Here is a 26,572-nt window from a genome sequence, read left to right as displayed (position 1 = left end):
TCTTATCATGATATGATATGACACAGAAAATAGAATAGCAATCTCTCATCCAAAATCGAGTGGCTTGCCAGACGACCGTGACAGCGTTGCACTGGCGGGGACCCTGAACGCTAGGACCCGGCGCTAAAAAGCTTGTCTCGCACAGCCAAGACGTCGTAAATCGAGCCTCTAAAAGGGCCAGTTCATCTTTTCATATGTCCATCTAGCATGAGGGCTGCCTGTCCAACATGAGTGGGCTGCCAGCTGCGCCCGTTGTTAGCGTCTCAAATCTCGGATACCTCATTTCATCCAGGCTTTGTTTCCTCACTGCTAGCGAGCTGCCAGATTTCGGCTAGAGGGAGGGGGGTCCATTGACAAAAACCTGCATTTGCTGCAACCCATATCCATATCCGTACACCCACTTGCTCGGAAAGAAAAGGCTTGTTTTCTCTTAGCTCTTTGTGTGTCGATGCTTATTTCTGCCAGTGGGAGTGCATTGATCACATTGTGTCTGTGCTGCATCATTAGTGAGACTGCCCAGTTCAGGCACATGCCGAACCGGATTACCTAGACCGATCGACGCTGCGCCTCCTCAGCTAAGGATTCCGTCCAATGTCAAACGTGCCTCGATATTCCCTCACTCGCACCCTGCATGTTCGTGCACGAGGAACAGAGACTCCCCACGATTCCTTCGCGTCATAGCTCATGGATTACTCGTTTAAGCGTAAACAGCTTGCTTGTTGCCATCGAGGCAGTGCACATGGTGACCAACCACATGCTCTAGAATGGTCAATCGTATACGCATGAAACCCAGAGTGATATCTCGACCACAGCATTGGTACACTCCCCGGGCTGGTCTAATATCATGACACCAAGGAGGGCGCACTCCACATCCTTCTCGTTTATCGACACCGGTTTTTAAGTTCCCTACGCCTCTTGATTCAGGTCCTGTGGAGAAAAGGGATCGAGAAAAGAGAAAAGTCGCTAATCCTGCTTTGAACGTGGGATTAAAGGCGGAGCTGAGGATTGTACCTTTACTATGGATTCACTTATACGAAATACTTCAACCAGCCTTTACGACGTCGCTTAACGCGAACCGTCCTGGAAATGATGAGCGATTATCCTGCTACCCACATACCAAAACAAATATCAAGGCTCGCATTCTCCCAGCTTCTCCTCTCGTTTTACCACTCTATTCTACTCTGTTACTGCCCTTGACATCTCTTCTGTTCTCACTTGGTTAACCTGTCCTGTCCTCTCACCTTCAACATGATTGAAGACGAGAAAAAGGACACCGCGCTTGTCGGTGAGCGCATTCACTGGAACGATGACGACGAAGCTGGTCGCGTTTCGCGTCATGGTGAGCGACGCCCTCGTAGACGGTCTCGCTCTCGCTCTAGGGATTCGTTGAGCATTCATCGAGCGGGCTCGAGAAATCGCGCTGATCCGTCACTTGTTCTACCTGTCACCTATCGCACAGTGTAAGTCGCAATGAGAACAAAGGATGTAATTGTACTGATGTATGAACAGCTCCTTCAACATCGAGGAGTCCAAGGGCAAGGAACAAGCTGAGCTAGCCAAGGCGAAGGACGTCACTACAAAAGGTAAGACATCCTTTTCGAGCTCTACTAAGTTGACTTGTACTAATGTCCGATGCGCATGAAGCTTTGACGGACCTCGAGTGGCATACCATCGCCCCCTTCGACGTTGAGAAACGCCTCACTACTTCTTCTACCGCTGGCCTATCGACCGAGCAAGCTGAGCGAAGACAGCGCGAATATGGCAGAAACGCACCATCTCCCGCCAAGACGCACTGGTTCAGAACAATCTTTCTCTACTTCTTTGGTGGTTTTGGAAGTATTCTTCTCACTGGTTGTATCCTCGTCTTTGTCTCGTGGAAACCACTGGGTGATCCCCCTGCTGTTGCCAATCTTGTAAGTCTCCCATTCTCTATCCTTTGAACTTACTAATTTTACAAGGCCCTCGCTATTGTACTCCTCGCCGTGTTCTTCATCCAAGCCCTTTTCAATATGTTTCAAGACTGGTCTACATCACGCACCATGTCCTCCATCAAGAACATGCTTCCTGAAGAGGGTCACGTTATTCGCGATGGTAATCTCGTTGACCTCAACGCTGCAGATATCGTTCCAGGCGACGTCATCAAGGTCAAGGCTGGTAACAAGCTACCCGCTGATATTCGCTTGATCGAGGCGTCTTCCGACGTCAAGTTTGATCGCTCTGTTCTTACAGGAGAGTCAAAGCCTGTGGCGGGTACTGTGGACCATACTGATACCAACTATCTTGAGACGCACAACATTGGTCTGCAAGGTACACACTGTATCCTTGGTTCGTGCACTGGTATTGTTGTTGCTACTGGTGATAGGACAGTGTTTGGACGTATCGCGAGTTTGACGAACGAGCCCAAGGTACAAATGACGACGCTTGAGAAGGAAGTTCTGTACTTTGTGATCATCATTGCCAGTATAATGATAAGTATGATTGCTGTTGTCTGCATCATTTGGTAAGTCTCATCCACCACCCTATCCTCCCATGACAACACTAACGTCCTTCAACAGGGGCGCATTCCTGAAAAAGAAACACCCCGACTTCATCAACGTACCAACCCTCATCGTCAACTGCGTCAGCGTCGCCATTGCCTTCATCCCCGAAGGTCTTCCCATCTCCATCACCGCTGGCCTCACCATTACCGCCAACCTGATGAAGAAGAACAAGATCCTCTGCAAGTCCCTCAAGACCGTGGAGACACTTGGGTCCGTTTCTGTAGTCTGCTCTGACAAGACCGGTACTCTTACCACAGTAAATATCCCGCTCACACTTCATATCTGAGCTGCGCTAACAAGCTACAGGCAAAGATGGCTGTCTCTGACTGCGCAGTCGGAGGACTCAATATGACCGTCGAGAATGCTCGCGGCAAGTTTGGCCAGTCTAAATCCTCTACCCACCCGATCATCCAACTCCGTGCTTTGGCTGCTCTTTGTAACGCATCTGAGTTTGATGCTGCTACAAAGGACGCCCCACTGGCAGACAGAAGGATCTTTGGTGATGCGACTGATCAAGCTGTCCTCCGATTCGCCGAATTCGTTGATCCTAGCAGCGTCGATTACCTGCGTGCTTGCTGGAACAAGATCTATGATCTTGCTTTCAACAGCAAGAACAAGTTCATGATTCGTTGCTTTTCCTGCACCAGGACAGAGGCTGTAGCTGCTACGCTTAGCAAGGAGACTGCTTTCCATACAGACGATGTGTGAGTAATCACCGCAACACTTATTATGAACCTTCTAACGATGGTATCTAGCCTCCTGACCATCAAGGGCGCTCCTGATGTTCTTATCGGTCGCTGCTCTCACTATGTCTCTGAACATGGCGAGACTATTCCTCTCAATGCTGCTATGCGGGCTACGGTGGAGCAGCTGAAGAACACCTACTCTTCACAAGGTAAACGATGCTTGTTGCTTGCTCGCAAGATCGTCAAGGGCAGTGAACTTCCTAAGAATCGGGACACGAGTGAGTTTGAGCATGCAGTCACACGGGAGTCAAACACAGGCCTTACCTTGGTTGGAATGGTTGCCATCGTTGACCCATTGAGACATGACATTCCTCATGTTGTGAGCACGTTGCGCGGCGCTGGTATCCGGATTGCCATGGTAGGTCCTCTCTCACTGGCAATCGTGACATAAGCTGACAGTTAGTAGGTCACTGGTGATTTTGCCCTCACTGCCCTAGCCATCGCCCGCGAAGCCGGCATCGTCACCTCGCAAACCGTCGATGACAGCACAGCCCTCCAGCGATACAGCCCCGACGATACCAAAGATTCACCCGTCTCCCACCTCGGTGCCATCGTCCTCAGCGGCCCAGAGCTCATGTCCCTTAATGAGCATCAGTGGGAGACGCTTACCCACTACGAAGAGATTGTGTTTGCGCGAACAACGCCAGAGCAAAAACTTCGAATCGTTCGTGAGTTCCAGAAGAGCAATGTTGTAGCCATGACGGGCGATGGAGTCAATGATGCGCCGTCGCTTAGAGCTGCTGATGTTGGTATCTCGATGGGTAGTGGTTCGGATATCGCTATGGAGGCGGCTGATATGGTTCTGCTCGATACTTTTTCTTCAATCATCATTGCTGTGCAGTATGGCCGTGTTGTGTTTGACAATCTCAAAAAGGTATGTTTTGGACCAACTCTTGTAAAGATCACAAACTGACATTGATTCTAGGTCATCTCCTACCTCCTACCTGCCGGCTCTTTCTCCGAGTTCTGGCCCGTCATGGCCTTTGTCGCCTTTGGCCTACCCCAAGCTCTGTCCTCATTCCTGATGATCATCATCTGGCAAGTATCCCTGCTACCTGTAGCCCGACACTCACTAACCTCGAATAGCTGCTTCACCGACTGCGCCGCCGCGACAATGCTATCCTACGAAAAGCCCGAAGCTGACGTCCTTACCCGTCCCCCACGCAACATCAAGAAGGACCGTCTCGTCAACTGGCAGCTCATCCTGCAAGCCTACGGAGTCAACGGCGTCCTACAAACAGTCGCCTCCTTCGCCATGGCATTCTGGTACCTCCAGCGTCAAGGCATTCCCTTCAGTGAGCTCTGGTTCAGTTTTGGAAAGCTCCCTGCTGGTATTGATCCAGACTACTATCTCGCCAAGACCAACGAGGCTTCGTCTATCTACTTTGTCAACCTTGTTGTGATGCAGTGGTTCAATCTGATGGCGACTAGAACTCGTCGACTCAGTATCTTCCAGCATCCTCCTTTGTTCAATCCGAACACACAGAACTGGTACCTGTTCCCTGCTATCGTCTTTTCGCTAGCCATGGCTATCTTCTGGCTGTACATTCCGCCCCTGCAGCCCGTTTTGGGTACTACACCTGTACCTGTTGAGCACTGGTTTCTTCCATTTGCCTTTGGTATTTTTCAGCTTTTGTTAGATGAGGCTCGCAAGTTTGGTGTCAGAAGATGGCCTCATGGACTATTAGCTAAGTTGGCTTGGTAAACGGTGCGTCGCCTCTGGCCTGTCCCTGACTTCAGCACGGGCACTCTAGAGTAGAGCCGTCATTCCGTGGATACAACTTTAGACAGACAAACAAGTAGTATGTCTATTCTTCTAGTCCTATAACAAGAATAACGTGACCTATGTGATGTTATTTCCGCTTTCTCTGGGGCCTATCGTGGAGGTTGGGGGAGTTCCAACAGCGAATCTCTTTCTGTCTAACTTCGATTGCTACAGAAGCGGAACAATTGGTCCCTCTGATATGTCTCGTTCATATGTCATAAGCTTAACTATCAGTCAATTGGCCCCTCTGGGCCTATTTGTAAGAGGCCACGAGAATTCGGGTTTCTCTTTAAACTTTGTTCTGAAAGCTTGTGTGTCTAAGTTGAATGTGATAATTTTAAACACTCGACCACAGGTCTCAACTGCAAATAGCACATGCAGCCCGATGTTTAGACTTTATACCACTTGTCTTGATCGCAGCCCATGACAGAAAAGATTTACAAACCCAGCTAGGGGTTCGAAAAGTAGGTTTCGGTCAAATTGACAACAAAGCCAACCCTTTCAATATACTTTCAGGCTTAATCTTTATAATTATATATAAATAACAGAATGGTGTCCTCCTTTTCTTTTCATCAACCTCTCTGCTTAACTTGTATATACTTTCGTCCTTTCTCTACGCTTCATCCTGTGATTGAAGTGTCATATAGGCCCACCGATGGAGCCCTTCCCTTTCGAACGATTGCCTATCGAGCTCAAAATCAAGATCATCAGATTTGCTATTCCCCCAATCACAGTATACGGTGCAATTAGTTGCCCCCCAAAGTACTTTGTTTGTGACTTTAAACGTCGATATGGGAAAGAATTGAGTCGAGTTCGCACTTCGTGTCCGGAAATCAAAGCAATATGCGATCGAATCCGATACCTTGTGGTATGTTCATATGGAAAAGAAGTATATCGACTAGACCCTTTACGAGACACATTCTTGGTAGATGAGCCCATCTATCTTCTAGACGTCACTCAAATACCCCTCGAGCCAAGATTGGAACCCTCTCTACAAGTAGGACTTCCCATCCGGCGCATACTGTGCCGGATCCCCTATCCTCGTCTATCAAGAGGAGCTCCAGGTTCGTCTCCCGCCTTTGGATTAAACTGAATAGAGGTATTAATATCACTTTAGCACTTCAAGCGGGTGAATCTCCATCAGAGAATGGGGAACAGACGTGCGCCCAGATGCCGTTCAGTTGTTCGTTACCTATATGGCGGCGAACCCCAATGCTCAAGGAGTTTATCTTGATCATATCTACTTGTACTCGGAATTGGCATATCGAGAGCTTTCAACAATATGGACCAAACGTTACTGGCTGGCGGCCTTCCGATAACCATGGGCGGGTCATGAGAAATGATACCATCGAGGAAGGATATGATAGATTCGAAAGTACTGATTCTCAGCCACTTCAGAGTGATACTGGTATTCAATGGAGATTGACAGCATCGATCGGCAACCTAAGCTATCCTGGAGATGACGCATTTTGGCCAGATGTACCAAGAATTGGATTCCATGGGTACAGTCGAGGCGACATGTCCCAAGGAGGGAAATGGGCTGGATTCAGATACTGGACCGAGACGAACAAGATTGAGTTTAGGCCCTTATCGTGGCCAGAGGTTCAGCCTTGTATTGAGGACTACCAAGGAACATCGATGAATAATAGCCATCCCGATTTCATTACTCGACTATGGGTCAATCGATCGGGAGAACCGATAGATGTTGAGCAGTCACAATACGGTTGGATTGAGTTGGAAGCTCCCGAAGAAGGCGACGCTCCTTGGGTAGAGCAGGTGGCAACAACGTGGAAGATGTTTCGGCATACGTTGATGAGAATGAACGAAGCTATGGATCTCCATTGGTATCTTGAAAATGAGTAAAGCTAAACAGAAAACGAAGCCTATGGTTAGGCAGCAAGACAAGTAAAGAGTAGTAAGAGAAAGGGAACCTTGACATCGTCTCCATTGAACTGGAATTCTGGAAGGTGACAGGCGAGTGCTACATTGTAAGCCAAGCATGAACGTTAAGAAGATAAACTACGCTACAGAACTCTGTACACTGGCTCCATAGCGATGGACCATGTATCGGCATTGAAATGTACGGTTGGTGGACCGCCTAGGTAGCCAAACCTCTGAATGTTAACGAGAAACATTTGCCCCGAACCGACACTAGCAGAATTTTCCAAATCTCAGCTTCGCCCCAATGAGATCAATATCACCAGCCAAGACGGGGATACTTCTAGAACAGACAGGCCACAAAGGGCGATCACCGAGGAAGCTGAACCACCATTACAAAAGCAGGATAAAGGCCAAGACAGAGTCGTCAGTGCTGGAACTCTACTGACCGTTTCCCACTAACCGCCAACGAGTGTCAGCGAAGGGAATCCCGGATACTTTCCCGCTCTCAAAGCCAAGAACCACATGCACCGAGGAACAGGATGGAAAAAGCTTCAAATCGTCAGCGGTAGACTTGGCGGGGAAGAAACGTGCTTGTATGAGAAGCTCATGTTGCAGCGGGAGGGAGAAGGAGTCGTGGCGCGGTTCTTGGCGAGAGCTTGGCGAGAGATGGGTTGAACTGGATGGAACGATGTGGGATATTGGCTTTTTAGTCTCGCTGATACAGATCAATTTGTCTTTGCGATTTCGAGACTCTATCCCATCATCATCACCGTACACTCTACCATATGTTTTTAGTCCTGGATGATATTCGCAACCGTTCTACGGATATAAAAAGAAGCAGAAAAAGAATAACTTTAATAACTTTATTCATGTTAACCTTTTGATCTTCAGAAACCTGTCTCAAGCAGTGACACAATACCCCTTGCAATTGATATGTCTTGGCATCCGGGGAGGTTATCTCTGGGCGAACGAGCTTCTCCACGTGGAGCTCTGAGCTATTTAATTAGCCCCCGCCCCCTGTTCTACAGAGCCTCTTTAAAGCTCTCAACGACAATCGTTGATGCACGTGGGTTGATGAGCGGCTATAACGAATTCCACGGTGAAGAGTCTCCTTTTGGATGCAGAAAGTAATTACACTGTGATACAGCTTCATACACTTGAGTATTTCTGTCATCTTGCTCGAGTACAGGACCCTATTTCCGGCGGTGGTTCATTCTGCATTCTTCTTTGGAGCCCTGTTTGACGCTATTGTCGGCCAAGCCTGATGATTTCAATACACCCGGTCGTGCTTTTCACCCTTGTTTGGAGCTTTGAGGCCATGTCGCAAGCCCATCTGCAGGTAAACAACTCTTCTGGTCTTAGCGTACGAGCATCAACTCCTGTCACTACTCTTACAGTCAACCTCTAAACAACAACTTCAGCATCCTCATGTAAAAAGAATTACCTTAAAGATCTCAATCACAAGACATATCGATCTCATCGCCATGATACCAAGACCCTACTCTCTCAAACCCCCACAACCTTCTTCCCGCCCAGATCTCCCCCTGCCCAACGAACCACGCACGAGATACGACTTCTCCCTGCTCGCGTGCCAAGCACACCCGCCAAGACGATAAATCTACCAAAGGACTCACCGAGGGGCCTTGCCACTAAAGACGCATGCACCATCAAGCATAAGATTAAGCTTGTTCGCCAAGCCTTACCCGCTCCACACACCATGGCATGGTGATATAAGGAGTCGGGTGCAGGCTGTTTCTCATGCTTGTGCTCGACATCAGTTCAATTCAATCTCTTCTAGAATAGTGAGAGAAATCCGAGTCTTCGGTCTGCCTTGATCATGGTTCTTCATCAGTATGATTACATCTTTGCCATAGGCACTATCTTTTCGTTCCTCGATGCCTGGAACATCGGTACGTCTCACGCATGTAACCTGCGATAAGATACTGACAGCTTAGGTGCCAACGATGTCGCCAACTCATGGGCCACGTCGGTCTCATCCCGATCCATCAGCTATATCCAAGCCATGACCCTCGGCTCCATCCTTGAATTCGCTGGCTCCGTCGGTGTCGGTGCCCGTGTCGCAGACACCATCCGCACCAAGGTCGTCGACATTGACCAGTTCGAGTCCGACCCTGCTCTTCTCATGCTCGGCATGATGTGCGCTATCGTCTCCTCCTCGCTGTACCTCACCTTCTGCACAAAGATTGGTCTCCCCGTCTCGACGACTCACTCCATCATGGGTGGTGTTATAGGCATGGGTATTGCACTCGTTGGTGCCGATGGTATTCACTGGGCCGAGTTCGATAAGGGTATTAGCTCTGGTGTCGTTTCGGTCTTTCTTGCTTGGATCATTGCTCCTGGTCTGTCTGGTGCTTTTGCTGCTGTCATCTTCCTTATTACCAAGTATGGAGTCATGCTGCGAAGCAAGCCCGTCTGGAAGGGTCTTTTCCTCACTCCCGTTTACTTCGGTATCACTGCCTCCCTTCTTACCATGCTTATCGTCTGGAAGGGCGGTAGCATCAAGGTTACCTTCAACGATGCTGAGACCGCTGGTATGATCATCGGTGTCGGTGCCGCTTGGGCCCTCCTCATCACCATCTTCCTCGTCCCCTGGCTCTACCGCCTCGTCATCTGTGACGACTGGGAGCTTCGCTGGTGGAACATCTTCCAGGGTCCTCTTCTCCTCCGTCGCCCTCCTCCTCCCGCTCAGCCTGAGGGTGCTGCTGGTGGTATCAAGGATTTCTACGAGGGTCACCTCACTCGTGAGGAGCTCGATGGTCTTCGACGTGCCGGCCGCACTGGTAGTGATGAGTTCGAGCGCGCTCAAGACCAGACCAGCAACGAGGGTAAGGAGGCCACTACTGAGAACAAGAAGACCTCTTCCGAGGGCACTCCTGACATTGAGGAGCGCGTTGAGCCCAAGGCTCCTCGCAGCCTCGTCGGTCCTAAGCCCGATGGAAAGTGGTTTAGCGGTGCTGTCCTCTACTGGTATCTCAAGAAGGCTTTCCTCTCTGGTGTTGACCAGGATATCATCGCCATGCAGAAAAAGAAGAGCATGCTTACTGGTGACTTGGATGAGATTCACGCTCACGTTGCTCACTACGACAACCGTGCTGAGTACCTCTACACCTTTATGCAAGTCATGACTGCTTGTACCGCTTCTTTCACCCACGGTGCCAACGATGTTGCCAACGCTATTGGTCCTTATGCCACTATCTACCAGATCTGGAGGACTGGTGGTCTTGAGGGTAGCAAGTCTTCTGTCCCTGTTTGGATTCTGTAAGTCTTCTACTTGATGCTCCTTTGATCATTGACTAACTTGAGTAGCTGCTTTGGTGGTGCCGGTATTGCTCTCGGTATCTGGACTTATGGATACAACATTATGCGCAACCTTGGTAACCGTCTCACTCTCCACTCTCCTTCTCGAGGTTTCTCCATGGAGTTGGGTGCCGCCATCACCATCATCCTTGCTACACGTCTTAGTAAGCCTATTTGCTCTACCGTTACCACTCATTCCAGTAACTAACGGATTCTTCAGAACTCCCCGTCTCTACCACTCAGTGCATTACTGGTGCCACTGTTGGTGTTGGTCTCTGCTCTGGTACTTGGCGCTCTATCAACTGGCGCATGGTTGCCTGGATCTACATGGGATGGATCATCACTCTTCCCGTCGCTGGTGTCATCTCCGGCGTCATCTGTGGTATCATCATCAACGCCCCTCGCTGGGGTTACTCTGGCTAGAGTCTCGCTCTTTATGCCTTATTGAGATTTACATACACTCACTCAAATTACCCTCTTGGGTCTGTCACAATATTAGAATGGATACGGGACCTAGGCCTGGATATCTTTACCGTGTTACGCATGCAGAAGGGGACATAGGTTCAATTTCATATATACCTTAATAAAAAGTTCTCTTATTAAGTGAAGCTGCAGTGATTGGTGGAAGTTCACAAGAATGCCCAGCTTCACGTTCGAGAGTATCTCATTACCTTGTGACTGTAGAACGACAGCACATCATGGCTATTATGTGAACCATCGAAGGGGCGTCCACCATAAGAATTGAATGAGAATAGTAAGGGACTTAGTGCCTCTGTTCGTCGATAATAATCTTGATGGTTACATTGAAAGCCTCGGGCTTGAAAACACACCAATCACGTGCTACAACAACATTGCGGGGCAAGGTAAGCATTGTCATTATGCCCAAGATGCCATTTCATCTCGAAATAAACGACAAATATCGCAAGAATCTCCTAATGGATTACATTGCAAGCCTCCCGCTGGAGATTTTTCTTCAGATCTTAGAATATCTCGGGTCGTCGAGAGACTTAAGCTCCTTTACTCGTTGCGCTCACTACATCTGTTGGCGGGCCTCCCAATGGCTCTTCGATTTTACCTTTGAGGAGCGTTGAAAAGTTCGACGTCGTGAACTGGTGTACCAGAGGTTCACAATACGAGCTATCAGCCTTGATTCGCAGCGTATGATGCAATGGCTGATCTACCATGAACTGAGTAGCCAACTGAATGGGTTAGTTCTCTCGTCCCTCTTCTTATCTCAGTATCTATCGCTGACATCAAACATGTCAAGTTTTGTGCCTCAGCTTAAGCGCAAACACATCACGTATCTTCATCTGTCTATCGCCGGAGATGCCCCCCATGTGGCAAGTCATCTTATCAAGCTTGGCACCGATATTTGGGAGCCTGGACAAGGTTTGCCAGACCTGACGCCTCTGTGCCTCGCCGTAGCGCAACCACAGAATAAAGCATTGCTTGATGCTGGCCTTCGAATCGCTTCCGGTTACTCTCTGCCAAGAACAACAGAGTATCTTCTGGCTAGGGGAGCTGATCCGAATAGGTTGAGTCGTTTCGGGCTGGCTGCTATTCATCTCGCAGCCATGAAAAAGGCCCCATGGCGAGGTTTTATGGGAATTTGTTATCTCCTAAATATGCGAGACGACTCAAACACCATATGGGAATCAATGTTGAACAACACTATACATCATCTGCTACGCTACGGAGGGGATCCAAACCTCAAATCGGCGGTGTCCCGCATGCATCATTGTCAACATACCTGTTGGCGCTCAGCAGATTGCAGTCACCGCGGGGCAAGAGTCCTTCATTTTTCCTGCAGTAGTGGCAACAAGAATATGTGTGAGCTACTGCTCAATAATAGAGCAGATTCAGGGTTATACGATGATGAAGGTTATCTCCCTTTATTCTCTGCTTTGAGTCAAGACCACGCCGAGATCTCCATGTGCCTGTTACAAGGCAATGTCAAGCCGGCGCACCTAGTCGTTATACAGACAAGCCAGAGCACAGCTCTTCATGTCGCCTGTCGATTTGCTTCGCCACAAGTGGTGAGGTTCTTACTAGAGCGCGGTGCCGATCCAAACGTCTTTGACTCTCATGGGAAAACACCCCTCCACGAAGCTGTCTATCAAAACTGCCCTGAGCTAGAAGATCGCATTGTTCAAACCTTACAGTTACTGTCAGACTACGGAGCGTCAGCTGATATCAAATCAGAACGGCACGAGACGGCTCGCGATATTGGTAAAATGTGTCTCCTTTCACGAGTCCGTGAGATGTTTACGCCCCCCAGCCTCGAAAAGGCTCCAGCTCCTCGTAATCGTCTCAGAGCTTCTAAAGTCACCTCACCAATTCCGAAAACTACAAGTGCTGGTGGAAACCTAACGAAACAGCACAATACTCTACTGGATGTTGACAGTAACGATCCATTTCCCAGCCTAGGAAATGCCTCGAAGCCCCATAGCAGTGATGCAGACTTCAATAAACCTCGAGCTGTGTGGTTCGACAAGCCGGTAATAGAACGACTCTTTACCGCCAAACCTCCACCTTCGGGCCTTCGTGATGCTGCTGCTAGGCAGATACCGTTGGCGGGAAGCCCCTTGGCTGGAAAGGTGGACAGTAAGCAAAAGGGACCAGAAGCTGTAGAGAACGTGCAGGGGGCCTTTTCAACGTCGGGTTCGGCAAAGTTCTGGAGCTCGCTTTCGCCACAAACTTCCAGAGGCAATCAAATCGCGCCAGAATCAACTGAGGAGACTAAAAAGGGTTGTCACAAGAACAAGAAGAAAAAGTGGATTTCGTTAGATGTTCTATCATAAGTCAACACTAGACCATCTGCAAGAGGGACATTGAGGCTTTGCAGTCGTGGGCAGGTTCTATATGGAACTTCCGAGAGTGCTATCTAGCAGCGATAGCAAATAGTAGTCAGTCCTTTCCTTGCAGGAATTCTCGATAGGGGTGTCTACCCATAAATGATTCCCCCCCTCCTCTGATAGAAGGACCTAGATCTAGGCGTATTCAAAATAATTCCAACACTCCTTTTCGAAGTCAATACGCGGATCAACTCCTTTTTGCTGAAGGTATCCCCTAGAAATCATCACTGTAACCCTTACAGCCTTATCACTTCCCCTCGATTCTTGTTTCCTCTTCTCTCTTAGAACAGCCAACCAAAGCATAAATCGGTGAGATAAGACAGACCTGTGGAGGCCCCAGATCAATCAGGCAAAGAAGCAACCAATCATTAGATTAGGCTGCAATGGCGCGAGACCAGCGTCTACATTGTTGCCTTATCCCTGGTGGGCCTCCCGCATTTGTTGGGATCCTTTCTTGCCCTCCTGCTAGTTTACTGATTTCTAGTTCTCAGCTACAAACCAATCTCATCGGTGATCACTAGAACCGTTGACCTCATAATGTTTACCTGTGGAACATGCTGGCGACAGTTTCCGGCCGGCTGGCAATCGCGGGAGCAGCATATGAACGCCACTGGCCACGAGGCTCCTGACTTTGAGTGTGACACGTGCGACCGCTACTTCAGAAGCCGCCATGCAGTTGAACAGCACATGAACGATTTGGATCACTGGGGCGAATCGGGGGAGTCGGAGGATATCGTCTATGAATGTGATCATTGCGACGACGAGTTTGATGAAGAACATGAGCTACACGACCATGAAGCTCGGGACCATTTCTATTGTGTCGTCTGCGATCGCCCATTCCAGGACTGGCATAGTATCAGCCAGGTTTGTGACCTGTGACCTTGATATCCTGTTTTCTTATACCGTTTGACTTACATTCCTAAGCACCTACGCGGCAAAGCTCATCGCACAACTACAGTCCAGTGCCCCTTCTGCAAAGATATGCTAGGAACCGCCACCGGACTGGCCCATCATCTCGAGAGGGGGTGCTGCTCTAAAGCTCCTCTTAACCGTGATAAACTATATGCCGCCATCCGCCAGCGGGATCCGGGCGGTATTATTTCGAACAAATTACTTACTTGGTCTGGTAATGTAACCTATGCCGCCACAAAGAAAGCATGGAATGACCAGGCTGGGGCCTACGAATGTTATCTTTGCCATCGTCTCTTTGAAAAGCTGGGGTCCTTGAACCAACACTTAGGCTCCCCTACTCATCAGTCAAAACTCTATCATTGCCCGGGAGCCTCTTGCAGAAAGGAATTCACCACTCTAGCCGCCATGATCAACCATCTGGAGAGTGAGAGTTGTGGGTATATGCGTTTTGATGTTGTTCAGAAGAGGGTTCAGTATATTGTAGATCCACGTCGTATGATTCAAGCATGATGAAGAGCAGCGTTAGTATCGCAATCGTGATTAGCAGTTAATAAACGCGGTTTATATTAGCTGATTACATCAAGCGTAATACCAAGTGGCATAAGCTGTTATATCTCTCCATACTAATAGAAGCTGAGCTTAATAAGACCAAAGACTCTTATTGCAAGAGATGTTTTTGTTGTTCTTGTCAAGCTTGAGCAAAATCCAACCTCGAAAAGCCTCAGTATCACGGTCGATAGCTATGATAATCTCAAAAAGCTTTCACATATGGCTCTGCAGTCATGCTCGAACCCATCTGCTGCATCTGCCCCCAAAGTGACAATTTGAATATTGGAATTGACAGCACTAAAGCACCAGTACGGGCAAGGGCCATTAATAGTAAATCCTTGATGCCTAAAATAACATATACCGCTGGGGGGCTATGTTCTTTTGTCTAGCTACTTCGTTATCGTGACTGTGAAATACGAGACTTGCATCACACTCAGCCGGTCGCTCATTTAACCCCACAAGCCTGTCGTTTCAATATCTAGGCTGGCAGATATACCTACTACTTCCTGAGACGAGCTGGGCTGGAAGTATTTGGTCTTATAGGTGCCCACGGTTCTATCACGCTTTGGGATTGTAATGGAAGAAAGACCTTTTATCTCCACAGACTTCAGACCCGCTAGCCAACTTCTCGGGCGTGGTTTCATCTAAGAGGTGCTTAGAGCCTTGGTATGGTGCTACTAAAAAGTGTCATAAGTGCAAGGATGTGATAAGAGTCGTTATCAGAATTAGTTGAGGGGCCCTCTAAAGGGTGATTATGGCTCCCTGAGGTGCGGCCATTGAGAGCGAGATATGCTGAGTTGGGTATTTGAGAAGCAAGAAAAGAATCTCTAAACTCCTTGAGACTTAAAATCCTCTGAAGCTTTTTTCTATAAGCGACTTGCCACAAGGAACATCTTGATAGAATGACTGGGACTGTAAATATGAAAGGGTCCGAGAAAACAGTTTTAGGGACAGCTTCAAGTTTTCGAGACAACAGCATATATGACACTCATAATTCGATCAATTTAAATACAGACAGCTATATTTATAACACTTCAGCCACGCCTTAGCGTTGAAGAATGCCATCAAACCATTAACGGAATGCCACCACGGTCACTTCTAACGACAACAAGTAGAAGCGATTAACTTAATCTCAACCTCAACTGATCTAAAAATACCCTTAATGGTCTATCTCCATCTAGGCACTCATCACAATGGTCGCTCTTAACGTGCTGGACCAAGCCGCTCAATAGACTAAACGGTGTCTCACACGTTGGGCACTGAAACGGATAACCTGAAGTGTAAGAAATGTTGTAAAATGCTCGATAGCACTGCCGCCCTACATTCGAGACAAAGTAGCTATCAGCACCAGAAGCATATGTTCCAGTTTCCAGATGCAGCAGCATAGCAGACTCAGTAACAAACACCCTGCTACAGCCTGCGCATTCAATGGCTCTTTCAGCATGGATAAGCTTATGCTTTACAATAAGTGTCAGCTTCTCTTGAAGTCACACGATTCAGGACGGTGCAAAAACTAACCATTTTTAAGTTTGCATGGTTTGGAACCTTCTGCGACACACGATGCAAATATTATGTTTGTCCACATCATGCTGAGCCAGTCGATGGGCGTCCGCAAAACGCCGATAATCGCAAGCAGTGCATATGTGATGGACTTTCTCCAAATGGTTATCCAGGTCTTCTTCTGTCTCGTAACCAGTTGGGCTGGTGCAATAACCACAAAGGTGATGGCTTCCAGAGTCCTGAACGTGTTGCTGTTTGGCACGGTGTGATGGAAAGCCCTTATCACATCTACCACAGCGGATGCCAGTCGTGGAAGGCATGCCAGAGCATCAATAAATGACAACATGCGTTACAGCGCCAACATTGTGAAGGGAAAGAAGTTTTGGGCGTTGAAGAAACTGATGCGGGGGTTGCAGAAGAAAATTGGCCGATGAATCTCACGTGCAGTTTCTTCATGTTAGGTTGTGATAAAGAGGTGACCAATGTTTCATGATCCAATCGGATACAAGGATTTGCATCGAGATCACCAGTCAGATGCCACATCATCTGTTTTGATGCCTGGAGCCAACATGGCAGTCTTTACAACCACCACTTTATACAAAGCTTGAGATAATTTCGGCTTCCTCTTGAGCTCGCCAAAATGAATGAGATCCAGCATCAGGTACTACAGCTACCAGGAGGCATTCAGCCTCATTACTGCCGACTATGCCGCAGTTTTGTTATAATTGATGATGTAAAAGATACAGAAGACAAAGGAAAAGTCAAGAAGAACCTGCACATTCGGCGGACGTATACCCTAAAGCAAGTTTGCGAATTTGCCAATAGTGGCTGTGTGATGTTCTCCTTACAGCTCACGGAGCTACATCAAGCCGAAAACGCCCGCTTCCTTTCGATGTCTGGTCTGCTACGCGAGATCTGCGGAGCTGCATGTAACAAGCGACTTCAACAGTTTTATCCCCTTGTTCCTTCGCCTGTGTTGGAGGAATTAAATGGCTGGGGTCTTGAGATTAAGCTTTCACTCGAAGATGCAAGCCAGCTTGCATCTGACTGGCTAGAAAAGGATGGCAAGAGTCAAGATTTAGATCCGAGACCGATGATCCTCTTTACTGATGAAGGTAATTACAGCACAACCATAACATATATAACAGCAGTCTAACATCCTTCAGTAAGCTGTCTCAGCAGTCGTATAGCGAACAGACCGTTGCAACCCAAGGCTGATCTAATGACGGCAAAGCGTTGGCTGCAAGAATGTTTGGACTATCACGAAGATTGTGGGGATACGGTCGAGAGAGAGATGCCTAGTCGACTGATTTTTATAGGAGATTTTCATTGCACAATCTTGCGCCTTGAAGACACAAAAACAGCCCAGTTTGTGCCCTATGCAGCCTTGAGTTACTGCTGGGGCGATGCCGGCCGCAACAGATTCAAGACAGAAAAGGAAACCTTGGCTATGCGAAAACAGGGCTTTGATTATATACAGCTGCCTAGTACGTTGCGAGATGCAGTAAAGGTAGCGCGCACCCTTGGTTTGGAGTACCTTTGGGTGGATGCTCTCTGTATTGTCCAAGACTGGAAGGAGGACAAAAGCAAAGAGATCTCCAAGATGTGGCAAATCTACCAAGGCGCCACTATTGTTATTTCGGCAGCCCTAGCGTCACATAGTGACCAAGGCTTCCTCCATGAGCGCGACCTTGAGTCTTGCTATCTTAGCACTTGGGCAATCCCGTGGCACAAAGTCGATAATGAGGGTAACCGATTCGAAGAGTTTGTGTTTTGCGTTGAAGGAGAGATTAGGCGCGTCAGGAAAGAACCAATTGATTCACGTGCTTGGACCTTACAGGAAAATGAGCTTGCAACTCGCGTTTTGCGATTCGGGAGCTCACAAATGATTTGGCGGTGTCCCCATGGCTACTTTGTTGATGGAGGATCAACTGAGGACGAACCCCTGGATAAGTTCTCCACGGTTGACACAGTCAAGTGGTCATACGAATGGACAAACATGGTTGAAGAGTTCACTACTAGGTTCATCGGGAAAGCCGAAGATCGACTACCAGCCTTTGCTGCTGTAGCAGCAGACTACGCTGAAAGACACAACATCGGCCCCGACGAGTATAAGGCAGGACTTTGGACCTCCTGGCTGGCGTTCGGCTTGCTATGGTATATCAAGGATGTTGATGATGAGGCCACCTACCCGGATATACTATCAACTGAAGAGAAATCTCCCACTTGGTCGTGGCACCTGGCTCGTAGCGGCATATCCTGGCCAGAGACCATACCATACAGAGGCGACAGCGATAAATTCAACTTAGTTGTGGAAAGTTCCCAGGTTGAACTTGCAGATGAAAAAGTTGAATATGGGCGCGTTAAGAGAGGGTGCTTAGAGGTATCTGGAGCATTGCTCAAGATTCACCTGCTGGGAACCCGACCCGTCTACTCCAAGCCCAATGGGGAAGTGACTTCAGCCCCAATTGTAATCCGGTGGGATAGCAAGGATATTTCTTCCGAGAAGGAGTTTTTTTGCTTGGAAGTCCGCGACGTGCACGAATCTATCGCAGAAGGCATAGTCCTTAAACAAAGCGGTGGGTTTTTCTATAGGGTCGGATACTTTGAGCCAGACCGGAAAAGTACTCCCATTGGGTCAATTTGGCGAGATCGGAAAACGATTCTTATTAGGTAGGTACTTTGATAATACTTTTATCCAGCTGATATCAGTGAAAGCATATATAAGACCAAGCTACTGTAAGAAAGCAGATTGTCCTACTTGCGTACATTCTATTCTCCCATTAACGTAAGTAGGCAAGCAGCAGATGACGATTGGCCTTTCGGGCAGTTCAGATAAACCAACCAACCTGCAAAGCTGCTTAGAAAATCAGGCCTTTAACAATTAACCCTGCACGAAAGTCAAGTCCTTGGAAATTGCATCTGCACATTGAGGCTCGATGACATAGATAGCTTCGGCTCCCTCTGGACACTGCGGGTATGCCTAGTTCACTTTTGCGGCCCAACCCCGCACTCAATCGATGGCGATATTGCCTGGACCGGTGGGCTGGTGTTTTCTCATGGTAAGAAGTCTGAGAAACCACAGAAGAATGAAGGATGATGACTTATCAACACTTACTATGGCTATTTCTCGACTCTGCCCATGGCGCTGATCTATCACCGTATTTTATTTTTACCTTCTGAATTTTTATGTCTAACTCTATAAAGAGATGTCATTGATATTTATTTTATCGAGAAATCTGGTGGGTTAATATACGTCGTAAAGTTAGTATATGTGTGGCTAGGCATTCATCGATCAATCGAATGTGCTCGATAATGGCCGACTTTTCGTTTTCAAGTTTCCCCCCATGTGAGATTACCCACATATGCGGGAAGCCTACCAAACCGGGCGAGACAATCTGACTGGGATTATAAGACTCGGAGTAGAGAAGATTCATAAATGTATAAAAGCAGCCCTTTCCTCGACATTCTCTTCCCGCTGGTTTCATTCCTTTTATAACAACGTTTACATTTTGAAGATAACCTGATTTGCCAGTGGCTATTACGACAAAACCTGTCATCAACATGGGTGTCGGACCACCACGTGTAGACAAGTACATGAGACTTCTCTCTCGACTCTTTGAGTTCCTTGCCCTCTTTCATATCCTCAAAAGAGCCAATGGTCCCCATACCGTCTCGCAACCCCCTACAGACCTGCAAAGCACAAGACGAAGGTTTCTTTCAAGTTTGTGCTTTTTTTGCGACTACCAAAAAGGCGGCAAAACAACAACTTCAATGGCTCTTGAGTTTCTGGACAACGGTGTTGTCGTATTTTGGATTGCATCCAACGTGTCGCCGAATAATCGCGTCATCGCGTTTCTCTCTACTGTCCTAGAGACTTTACGAAGAGAACCAAACTCGACCGATACAGAAAGAGAAACACTAACAGCGATGTTAACAGCTAGATACATCGAATTTGCTGCTCCAAGATTGAGAAAAGAACGTGCAATCTTACATCGGTCTATGCGTTTCTGTGAGACTTACTTAACAACCAATCTAGGCACTATTGAGACACCTGGTGAGACAGAAGTGATCGAAAAGAGATATTTAGCTGATAAGAAAGTAGGAGTGACCGCTTTACTGGACTGGTTCACCCAATTCTCTGCTACAGCCGACCCTTTGATCCTGTGCCAGGCTGCTTACAATGCTCGCCACGCTCCTCAGATGGCAACCCTAGAGGCTTTGCGACAGGAGCTGATAGTAGCTCCACAAGGAACAGCAGAGGCATTTCGCTCTGTCAAGCATCTCATTGGCCGCCTGGCTGAGAAGATTCGTATACCTATCAATCTCGTCAATGACTCCCGTCTACTGAGACCTCTTCTGGACTCCTACGAAATCAGAAGAGTAGAGGCCCCAGTTGCAGCGAAGATGCCTATGGCAGATGGCTTGAGAAATCTGGATTCTATACTCAGGAGAATGCTTCCAGCAGGCGATTCTCGCCTCAAAGACATGCAAGCGTATCTTGGGCAACTGGACGGCTCAATACAGCTTGAAGATGCGATCAGGGCTATGCATGACGACGATAAAACAAACCATGGTGTCCATGCAGAGATCCAAATGCTCGAGGACTTTCATCGCAATCGACGCAAATTTGTGGGTAATGATCGTTACATAGCCTGTAGCAAGCTTGCTTGCTTGTGCTGCAGACTTTACTTCAAATGGCATCCAGGCAGATTTATTGAGCCTGAATCTCACCAAAAGTCATATCTCACTTGGCGTCCTATCGATCTACCTGAGGGTGGGGGCAGTCAACACTGGCTAGACCAGCGTCGGGTTTTGGCAAATGTTAGCAAAGAGCTAAGCAACCTTGTACAGGAGCAGATTATATCCCAACAACAACCAAATCCATGGCAGCCGGACTCGGTGACAAATATCACTGCGGCTATGCGATCTGTCTCACTTTCTGAAATTGAAGAAGCGTTTGAAAGCGGCGATGGAGAAAGTAACGGTTAGTTCACACAAAATCACCGTCACATTTGCATTCAAGTATGTCCTAACGAAGAAAGCAGTCACAGATTCTGAATCACTGGCACATCTCAATGATGACGAGACTGTTGATAACACTGATGATGAGTCTGGAGATAGTGATGAGGAATCAGATGGAGGTGTAGGTTTGGGTGACTGACTTGATTGGGGAGGGTATCAACCAAAGCGGCTATCATGATTGCTGCCTCATAACCCGGATGAACTCGATCAGTGAAGGGGCTGTCTACTCAAGGCTGCTAATGATGAATCAATAGACGAGTAAGGCACATAGATATCTTGATATGCATTATTAAGGAAAGTTTGTAGCTAAGACCTCTGCTTTCTTCTTTTCCCCTCGTGGATTTCTTCGACATGTCTCTTGAGGTTGTCAGGTCTTGTGAAAGTCTCGTCACATTGTAGGCATGGGATGATCTTTTGCAAGGAATGACTATCATAATGTCGAATGATATCTTTCCTCCATGAAGCCCTGGCCTGACACCCCGGCCAGGAACAATGAAAAGGCTTTTCATGCGTTCTAAGATGATTACTTTCAATATTGATTAGCAAGAGCAAATTTGGGGAACTTGTCGTTGGCTTACTTCCTGTCGCGGTTTTTGTCAAAGATCTTTTGACAGTCCGCATTATTGCAAAGGAACTTTCCATTCCCAATACACTCGTTCTTTTTCAAACGAGTAACAGGATACTCTTTGAACTTTTGATCATCCATAGTCTCCAAGCTTAGACTTTCACTCGCAGGGGTGTCGTCGGGAGAATGGTGGGGATCAGATACAGTACTGCAAAATGAGTGTGTTTTTGTAGCTCCGGTTTCAACAAACGGAGGACAGGATGTATCAGAGACAGAATCACTTGTCTGGTTGTACGTGGGATCTCCGCTCTACAGAGTGAAGTCAAGATCCAGTGAACCAGAAAGCAACATATCCCCTAGACATACTTCGTCCTGGGTTTCAGGAAAGCTCAGCAGCGAATTCGAAGAACCTGCGATGACAAAGGAAGAGGTATCAGGGTAGCTGAAAAGAAAATCGCCTTCTGCCGTTGGCGGTGAGAGATCAAGATCGTTGACGGCCTGGGGCATAGAGTCCATGGCCATGTCCAGACCAAACATGTCTGGATGATCCATGGAAGAAACAGGAGGAGCATTTTCAAGTGGTGAGTGTTCCAGATGGGGCCATTGATTCAGGTCATAAGAAGGCAGCATCATGGAAGAGTCCGGGAACTGTGCCGGCGAGACTGAAATTTCGATAGATACAACGTCAGTCAAGTGGCTACTGTATCATAACTTGGGCTTTGTACTTACGATCGAGGAGATAGTCCGAGTCCACGAAATTTACTTCCGTGGACTCGTCCTCAATCTGAGTAAGGTTTTCGATGTTGTTCATCAACTAAGCTGCTGTAACGGTAAGGAAAAAGGATGTTGTTGGATAATCTTTGATCGGAATTCAGTGACAGTCGATGTCTTTTGTATCTGGTCTTTCATCATTTCTGCAGATAAGCATGTCTTACCCAGGATCGAATCAGGGCTCTGAAGCAATTCATATTTACACTTTCAAACAGGCCCCAAAACCGGCGACTGGCGAACATTGGCTTGGTGGGTCGCCCTTGCATTTCAGCTTGATCAAGATGGTCGCATTGTGAAATGTAATTAATGGTTTTGTCGTTGCTTGATTGGCTGCATTGGTTTGATGGGGAAGACCATACGCTAGGGGAGGCCTACCGCTTTGTTGGCTACGTCTTATTGGGTAAGAAAGGGGGTTGGTTGCACCCAATTCGGGATCACGGGCAATTGTCCAATTCTGTCATCCATATGGCCGCTGCTCTGTCCGGGATTTTAGAGGAAAGTTTTATGCTTAAGGTAGACTTCCTCAGTTTCTATGAGAGCATGTTCCTATATAAGACTAAATCAAAACATCCCGATGGTGCCTGTTCTATAGGCATTAGACCCGTGTGATCATCGACATCGACATAGTCAATACTGGCTACTGGTTCTCGTATCCAAATTCACAAGGGACAACGGTAAAGAAGGATCAAATCCCACTTGCCAACTGGTGGTAGGTAGTATATAATCCACTTATAACGCAGCTACCAACTCACCCAGCTCACGAATTTGGTATGGTTATTGATCAGCGATAATAATTTCAATACGCGGTGCTGTATCGTCACCAAGATCTCGATATTGCCCTCGGCGACTTTACTGTCCAGCTTGATTATCATTCTGTATCTGCACTGAATACAATGACAGACTTGTGGCAAAATATCAAATAATCGGATGACGGCAGCCCGACTGATTAAGACGAACAATATTGCACCGTCGTCTGTTCTCATGCCTTTCTCTCGTGCTCGTATAAATGTGGTATGGGCACTTTCCAGCCGTCAGGTTATATTAGTCTTCTGCAGCCTTCTACGGCGCCTGTACATCATATTTCCTACCCGTCTCTTATGACATTCATTAAATATTAATCAAATATTTCTTAATACTCCCCAGCCTTGATTCCTGTATAGAATTACCGCCTTAGGCCATTGTTTACGGTGCTTCGTGGATCCCCGGGGGGCTTCTTGCATAGCCAGTAGGATATGTGCCGGGGTCTCCTGTTAGCTCAGCTTTGGCCTGAGAAGATTCATGCTGTTGTTGTTGAGGAATATCAGCAGGAAGTTCAGAAACTGGCCTATCTTTATTCTCCCTCGCAAACCTTTTCCAAGCCAACCATCCAATGCCTCCAAAGATCAAAAGTCCACCGATAGCGGCACCAGCAGCCACACCTCCGGTCGCTGCCGAAGAGAGTCCAGCGCCTGACTTTGTTTCTGACGACGAATCGGTTTCATCGCTCGAGGTTGAATCGGTTGGTGCAGTATTGCTGTCACTAGATGAAGTTGTCGATGTTTGCAGTGTAGATGCCTGCGTCGAGAATGGAAAGGTTTTGGACGTAGATGCTGGTGCAGTGACAGTTTTGTCTCTCTTCGGCGCGCTAACATTGACATATTGGGATTTGGCCAGTTGAGCTTCATCATCAGGCTCATATAAGCTGAAATAGTAAACAGAGTCCTCATCGCCGCTTAATGCATCTGCAATATCGTACTGAGCCTTCCAATAATTTTCTGTTACTGTATTGTGAAGTCAGTAAACCAAAAGTGGAATAAGACTTTCATAGCGTACTGTCTAGCTGAGAACCAGCTTGGAAGTCGTCCAGAACTTGCCAAATCCAGAGTTGGGTGTTTTTCAAATTCGTCTCGTAGAGAATGGGAATCTTATCTCCTGTGCTGTAGTGTTGGTTGAGTAACATGTCTCCATCGGCATCTTGTTCTGAGTCCCATTCTGGAGGACGGGCGAATTTGGAGTAGCAAGACCCCAGGGTGTCGAGCAGAGTAAGCACTAGACCAATCATTGTCAGGAGAGTCATTGCATAGAATCCGGGTAGTGCTCTGCGCAGGTTGCAAATTGAATAGTTCTAGAAGCAGTCTTGTTCCTGTTCAAGGCGGGCCTCCGCCTGGAAGTCGAATTCAACTATACTGACCAGAGGGGATATTCTTCCCTTGCACTCGACAAAAGAAGAACAGCTTTGCGCGTACCCGCAGCACACGGCCTCCATATATGGCTTCCGTGACCCGAAAGTCCGAGCCAACACTGGCATGGATGTTGAGATTATCCAGTATCGCCATCTCCATCGTCGTGCAGTAGTAGCCCAGAAATGGGTTAGTTGCGGCCCAGCTGCCTACTTATTTATTGGAGTAAATTTAAATTTAACTGGACCAGTCTAAGGGGGAGGGAGACTTAACCAAGCAACTTATCACAAAGCTATCAAGCCATTTTACACTAGACAAAGCTTTCCCGGCTATTTATTTATAGATCTTAAGTCGGAGAATCTGGTATGGCTTACCAAAGGACCTGTTCCAAACCTGCCCCCTATTTTCTGCGCGGTGATATGTTTCCTGATTTGCCTAGCTGCATGCAAAAGTGGGACAACCACAACCAACAGCACAACAACCAACAGCACTGAGCATGGTCATGGGACAAGGCAGTGAAACTGTGAGGTTCTGTACTTTTCTGAATCTGGAAGCTCTTGAAAAAGAACTGATAGGCGAAGCAGATAAACAAGGACTGATAGGCAAAGCAAATACGCCGAAAGTAACATCCAGAAAGGCATCGTTGCTCGAGACACATATGGACATTGACAGCCCGATCTTCCAATACAATTTTTAATCTTATTTTAGCTGAAGCAGAATTTAAATTTATTATCAAGCGAATTACCAAAAAGACCCTAAAGGGCGGGAACTATCAGCTAACTTCATTTGTAGGATACGTTAAATATCATATACATCCACTCGATAGTTTACGATTACATTTATACTTATATAGATACATTCCCTCACCTCTTCTATTTGGAAAAGACATGTTTCTTGTTTAAATAGGAGGCTTTAGATCTATCCTTTTGCCAGTCTTGATATCTGCGATTAGTTCATTAGCACCGCCCTGGTCAAAGTCAGTTTTCAAATTATTAGCTATAGAACTTACTGCAATCTTATTTATATCTTGGATGGTCAGCATTGACTGATACATCACATCATACTTATTCTTTAGATATCTTCTACCGAGGTTTACATGCATGTAATTATCTAATCCCAATTCGTCATCGAGCTACGAGTCATCACGCAAGCAAATTGGCATATTTCTAAATTGCTATCTCAAGGTAATTCAAAACCTGTATAGAAGTATAACCATCAGGCCCGAGTTCCGTTCTGAGATTCCGCAAAGCTCAGCATATGTATCTTCAACCTATCGACCAAACCGGCAAGCTTATTGCTAAACTCGGAAGCAGAACCATCCAGTATATTGGCATTGATGTGTTTGTTAATCGGCAAAGTGTAAACGAGCCTTTCGCTCCACTTCCCGGTTCTGCCTTTGGGCTCGAAATTTGTTCATGAGAGGCAGTGTAGAGAAATAATCCAAGTCTTTCGTTTCGGTCCAATTGTATGTCGTGGGCTCGCTTACTTGACAGGCCTTATCTGCAATGTACTTGTTGAATGGAACCAGAACCTCTCGAAATCCATACTGACACCCCGCTTTATCAATTATCCATGACTCTACCGTGTCTAATAGCCTAACCTTAATAACCGAATGCAGGCAGTTACTTAAGTCCAGGCCAGGAATTAGCTTTGGGGGGAGTTGTGGTTTTCCGATTGAAGCTGTGATACCATCTCTGAAGCATTGTATGTCTTATTGTGCTGGTAATGAAAGAAAGGATGTAACAGGAATGCTCTTCCGAATTAAAAGAGTTAAAGAGTCAGGTTTCCGACTATTCAAAAGTTACCCCAAAACAGGAAGTATCCAACAAGGCAGAATTCTCGAGGCCCGCCTGGAGATATGGTAAGGCCCTGGTGTGCTTGGTCCGAGGTCTGTAAAGACTGATTCTTTGTTCCTGACATTTACTTGAAGCCCAACATATCTTGGAAAGTTTTCACTATGGAGGCCAGGTGGTCCTGGCGCTTAGT

The 26,572-nt window shown here is 47.2% G+C and overlaps 9 protein-coding genes; 7 read left to right on the top strand and 2 right to left on the bottom strand.

Annotated features, from left to right (window-relative positions):
* Window positions 1-1,248: 1,248 nt before the first annotated feature.
* On the top strand, window positions 1,249-4,991 carry FFUJ_08052 (K, P-type ATPase (mediates high-affinity potassium or sodium uptake); the record flags this gene model as incomplete). XM_023578375.1 has 9 exons in its annotated part: window positions 1,249-1,460; window positions 1,510-1,583; window positions 1,645-1,913; window positions 1,959-2,500; window positions 2,556-2,796; window positions 2,847-3,244; window positions 3,296-3,644; window positions 3,693-4,160; window positions 4,212-4,991. The coding sequence occupies 9 exons, from the start codon at window positions 1,249-1,251 to the stop codon at window positions 4,989-4,991; spliced, it is 3,333 nt and encodes a 1,110-aa protein (XP_023431195.1).
* A 715-nt stretch (window positions 4,992-5,706) lies between these two features.
* Window positions 5,707-6,914, top strand: FFUJ_08051 (uncharacterized protein; the record flags this gene model as incomplete). XM_023578374.1 has 2 exons in its annotated part: window positions 5,707-6,115; window positions 6,169-6,914. 2 exons carry the CDS (start codon window positions 5,707-5,709, stop codon window positions 6,912-6,914), a joined length of 1,155 nt encoding a protein of 384 aa, XP_023431194.1.
* A 1,855-nt stretch (window positions 6,915-8,769) lies between these two features.
* On the top strand, window positions 8,770-10,673 carry FFUJ_08050 (probable PHO89-Na+/phosphate co-transporter; the record flags this gene model as incomplete). XM_023578372.1 has 4 exons in its annotated part: window positions 8,770-8,842; window positions 8,888-10,211; window positions 10,260-10,414; window positions 10,471-10,673. 4 exons carry the CDS (start codon window positions 8,770-8,772, stop codon window positions 10,671-10,673), a joined length of 1,755 nt encoding a protein of 584 aa, XP_023431193.1.
* An 836-nt stretch (window positions 10,674-11,509) lies between these two features.
* FFUJ_08049 (uncharacterized protein) lies at window positions 11,510-13,051 on the top strand (the record flags this gene model as incomplete). Its single annotated transcript, XM_023578371.1, has 1 exon — window positions 11,510-13,051. One exon carries the CDS (start codon window positions 11,510-11,512, stop codon window positions 13,049-13,051), a length of 1,542 nt encoding a protein of 513 aa, XP_023431192.1.
* A 591-nt stretch (window positions 13,052-13,642) lies between these two features.
* On the top strand, window positions 13,643-14,527 carry FFUJ_08048 (related to zinc finger protein; the record flags this gene model as incomplete). XM_023578370.1 has 2 exons in its annotated part: window positions 13,643-13,969; window positions 14,030-14,527. The coding sequence occupies 2 exons, from the start codon at window positions 13,643-13,645 to the stop codon at window positions 14,525-14,527; spliced, it is 825 nt and encodes a 274-aa protein (XP_023431191.1).
* Window positions 14,528-16,706: 2,179 nt separating this feature from the next.
* Window positions 16,707-18,743, top strand: FFUJ_08047 (related to tol protein; the record flags this gene model as incomplete). XM_023578369.1 has 2 exons in its annotated part: window positions 16,707-17,181; window positions 17,233-18,743. 2 exons carry the CDS (start codon window positions 16,707-16,709, stop codon window positions 18,741-18,743), a joined length of 1,986 nt encoding a protein of 661 aa, XP_023431190.1.
* An 887-nt stretch (window positions 18,744-19,630) lies between these two features.
* Window positions 19,631-21,230, top strand: FFUJ_08046 (uncharacterized protein; the record flags this gene model as incomplete). XM_023578368.1 has 3 exons in its annotated part: window positions 19,631-20,123; window positions 20,172-21,053; window positions 21,115-21,230. 3 exons carry the CDS (start codon window positions 19,631-19,633, stop codon window positions 21,228-21,230), a joined length of 1,491 nt encoding a protein of 496 aa, XP_023431189.1.
* Window positions 21,231-21,665: 435 nt separating this feature from the next.
* FFUJ_08045 (uncharacterized protein) lies at window positions 21,666-22,467 on the bottom strand (the record flags this gene model as incomplete). XM_023578367.1 has 3 exons in its annotated part: window positions 21,666-21,965; window positions 22,023-22,318; window positions 22,386-22,467. The coding sequence occupies 3 exons, from the start codon at window positions 22,465-22,467 to the stop codon at window positions 21,666-21,668; spliced, it is 678 nt and encodes a 225-aa protein (XP_023431188.1).
* A 1,142-nt stretch (window positions 22,468-23,609) lies between these two features.
* On the bottom strand, window positions 23,610-24,483 carry FFUJ_08044 (uncharacterized protein; the record flags this gene model as incomplete). XM_023578366.1 has 2 exons in its annotated part: window positions 23,610-24,187; window positions 24,240-24,483. 2 exons carry the CDS (start codon window positions 24,481-24,483, stop codon window positions 23,610-23,612), a joined length of 822 nt encoding a protein of 273 aa, XP_023431187.1.
* Between the last annotated feature and the right edge of the window lie 2,089 nt (window positions 24,484-26,572).

This window comes from Fusarium fujikuroi, chromosome FFUJ_chr05, assembly GCF_900079805.1.
Source record: "Fusarium fujikuroi IMI 58289 draft genome, chromosome FFUJ_chr05".
NCBI classification, from domain to species: Eukaryota; Fungi; Ascomycota; class Sordariomycetes; order Hypocreales; family Nectriaceae; genus Fusarium; species Fusarium fujikuroi.
This window is presented reverse-complemented; position numbering and strand designations above follow the sequence as displayed.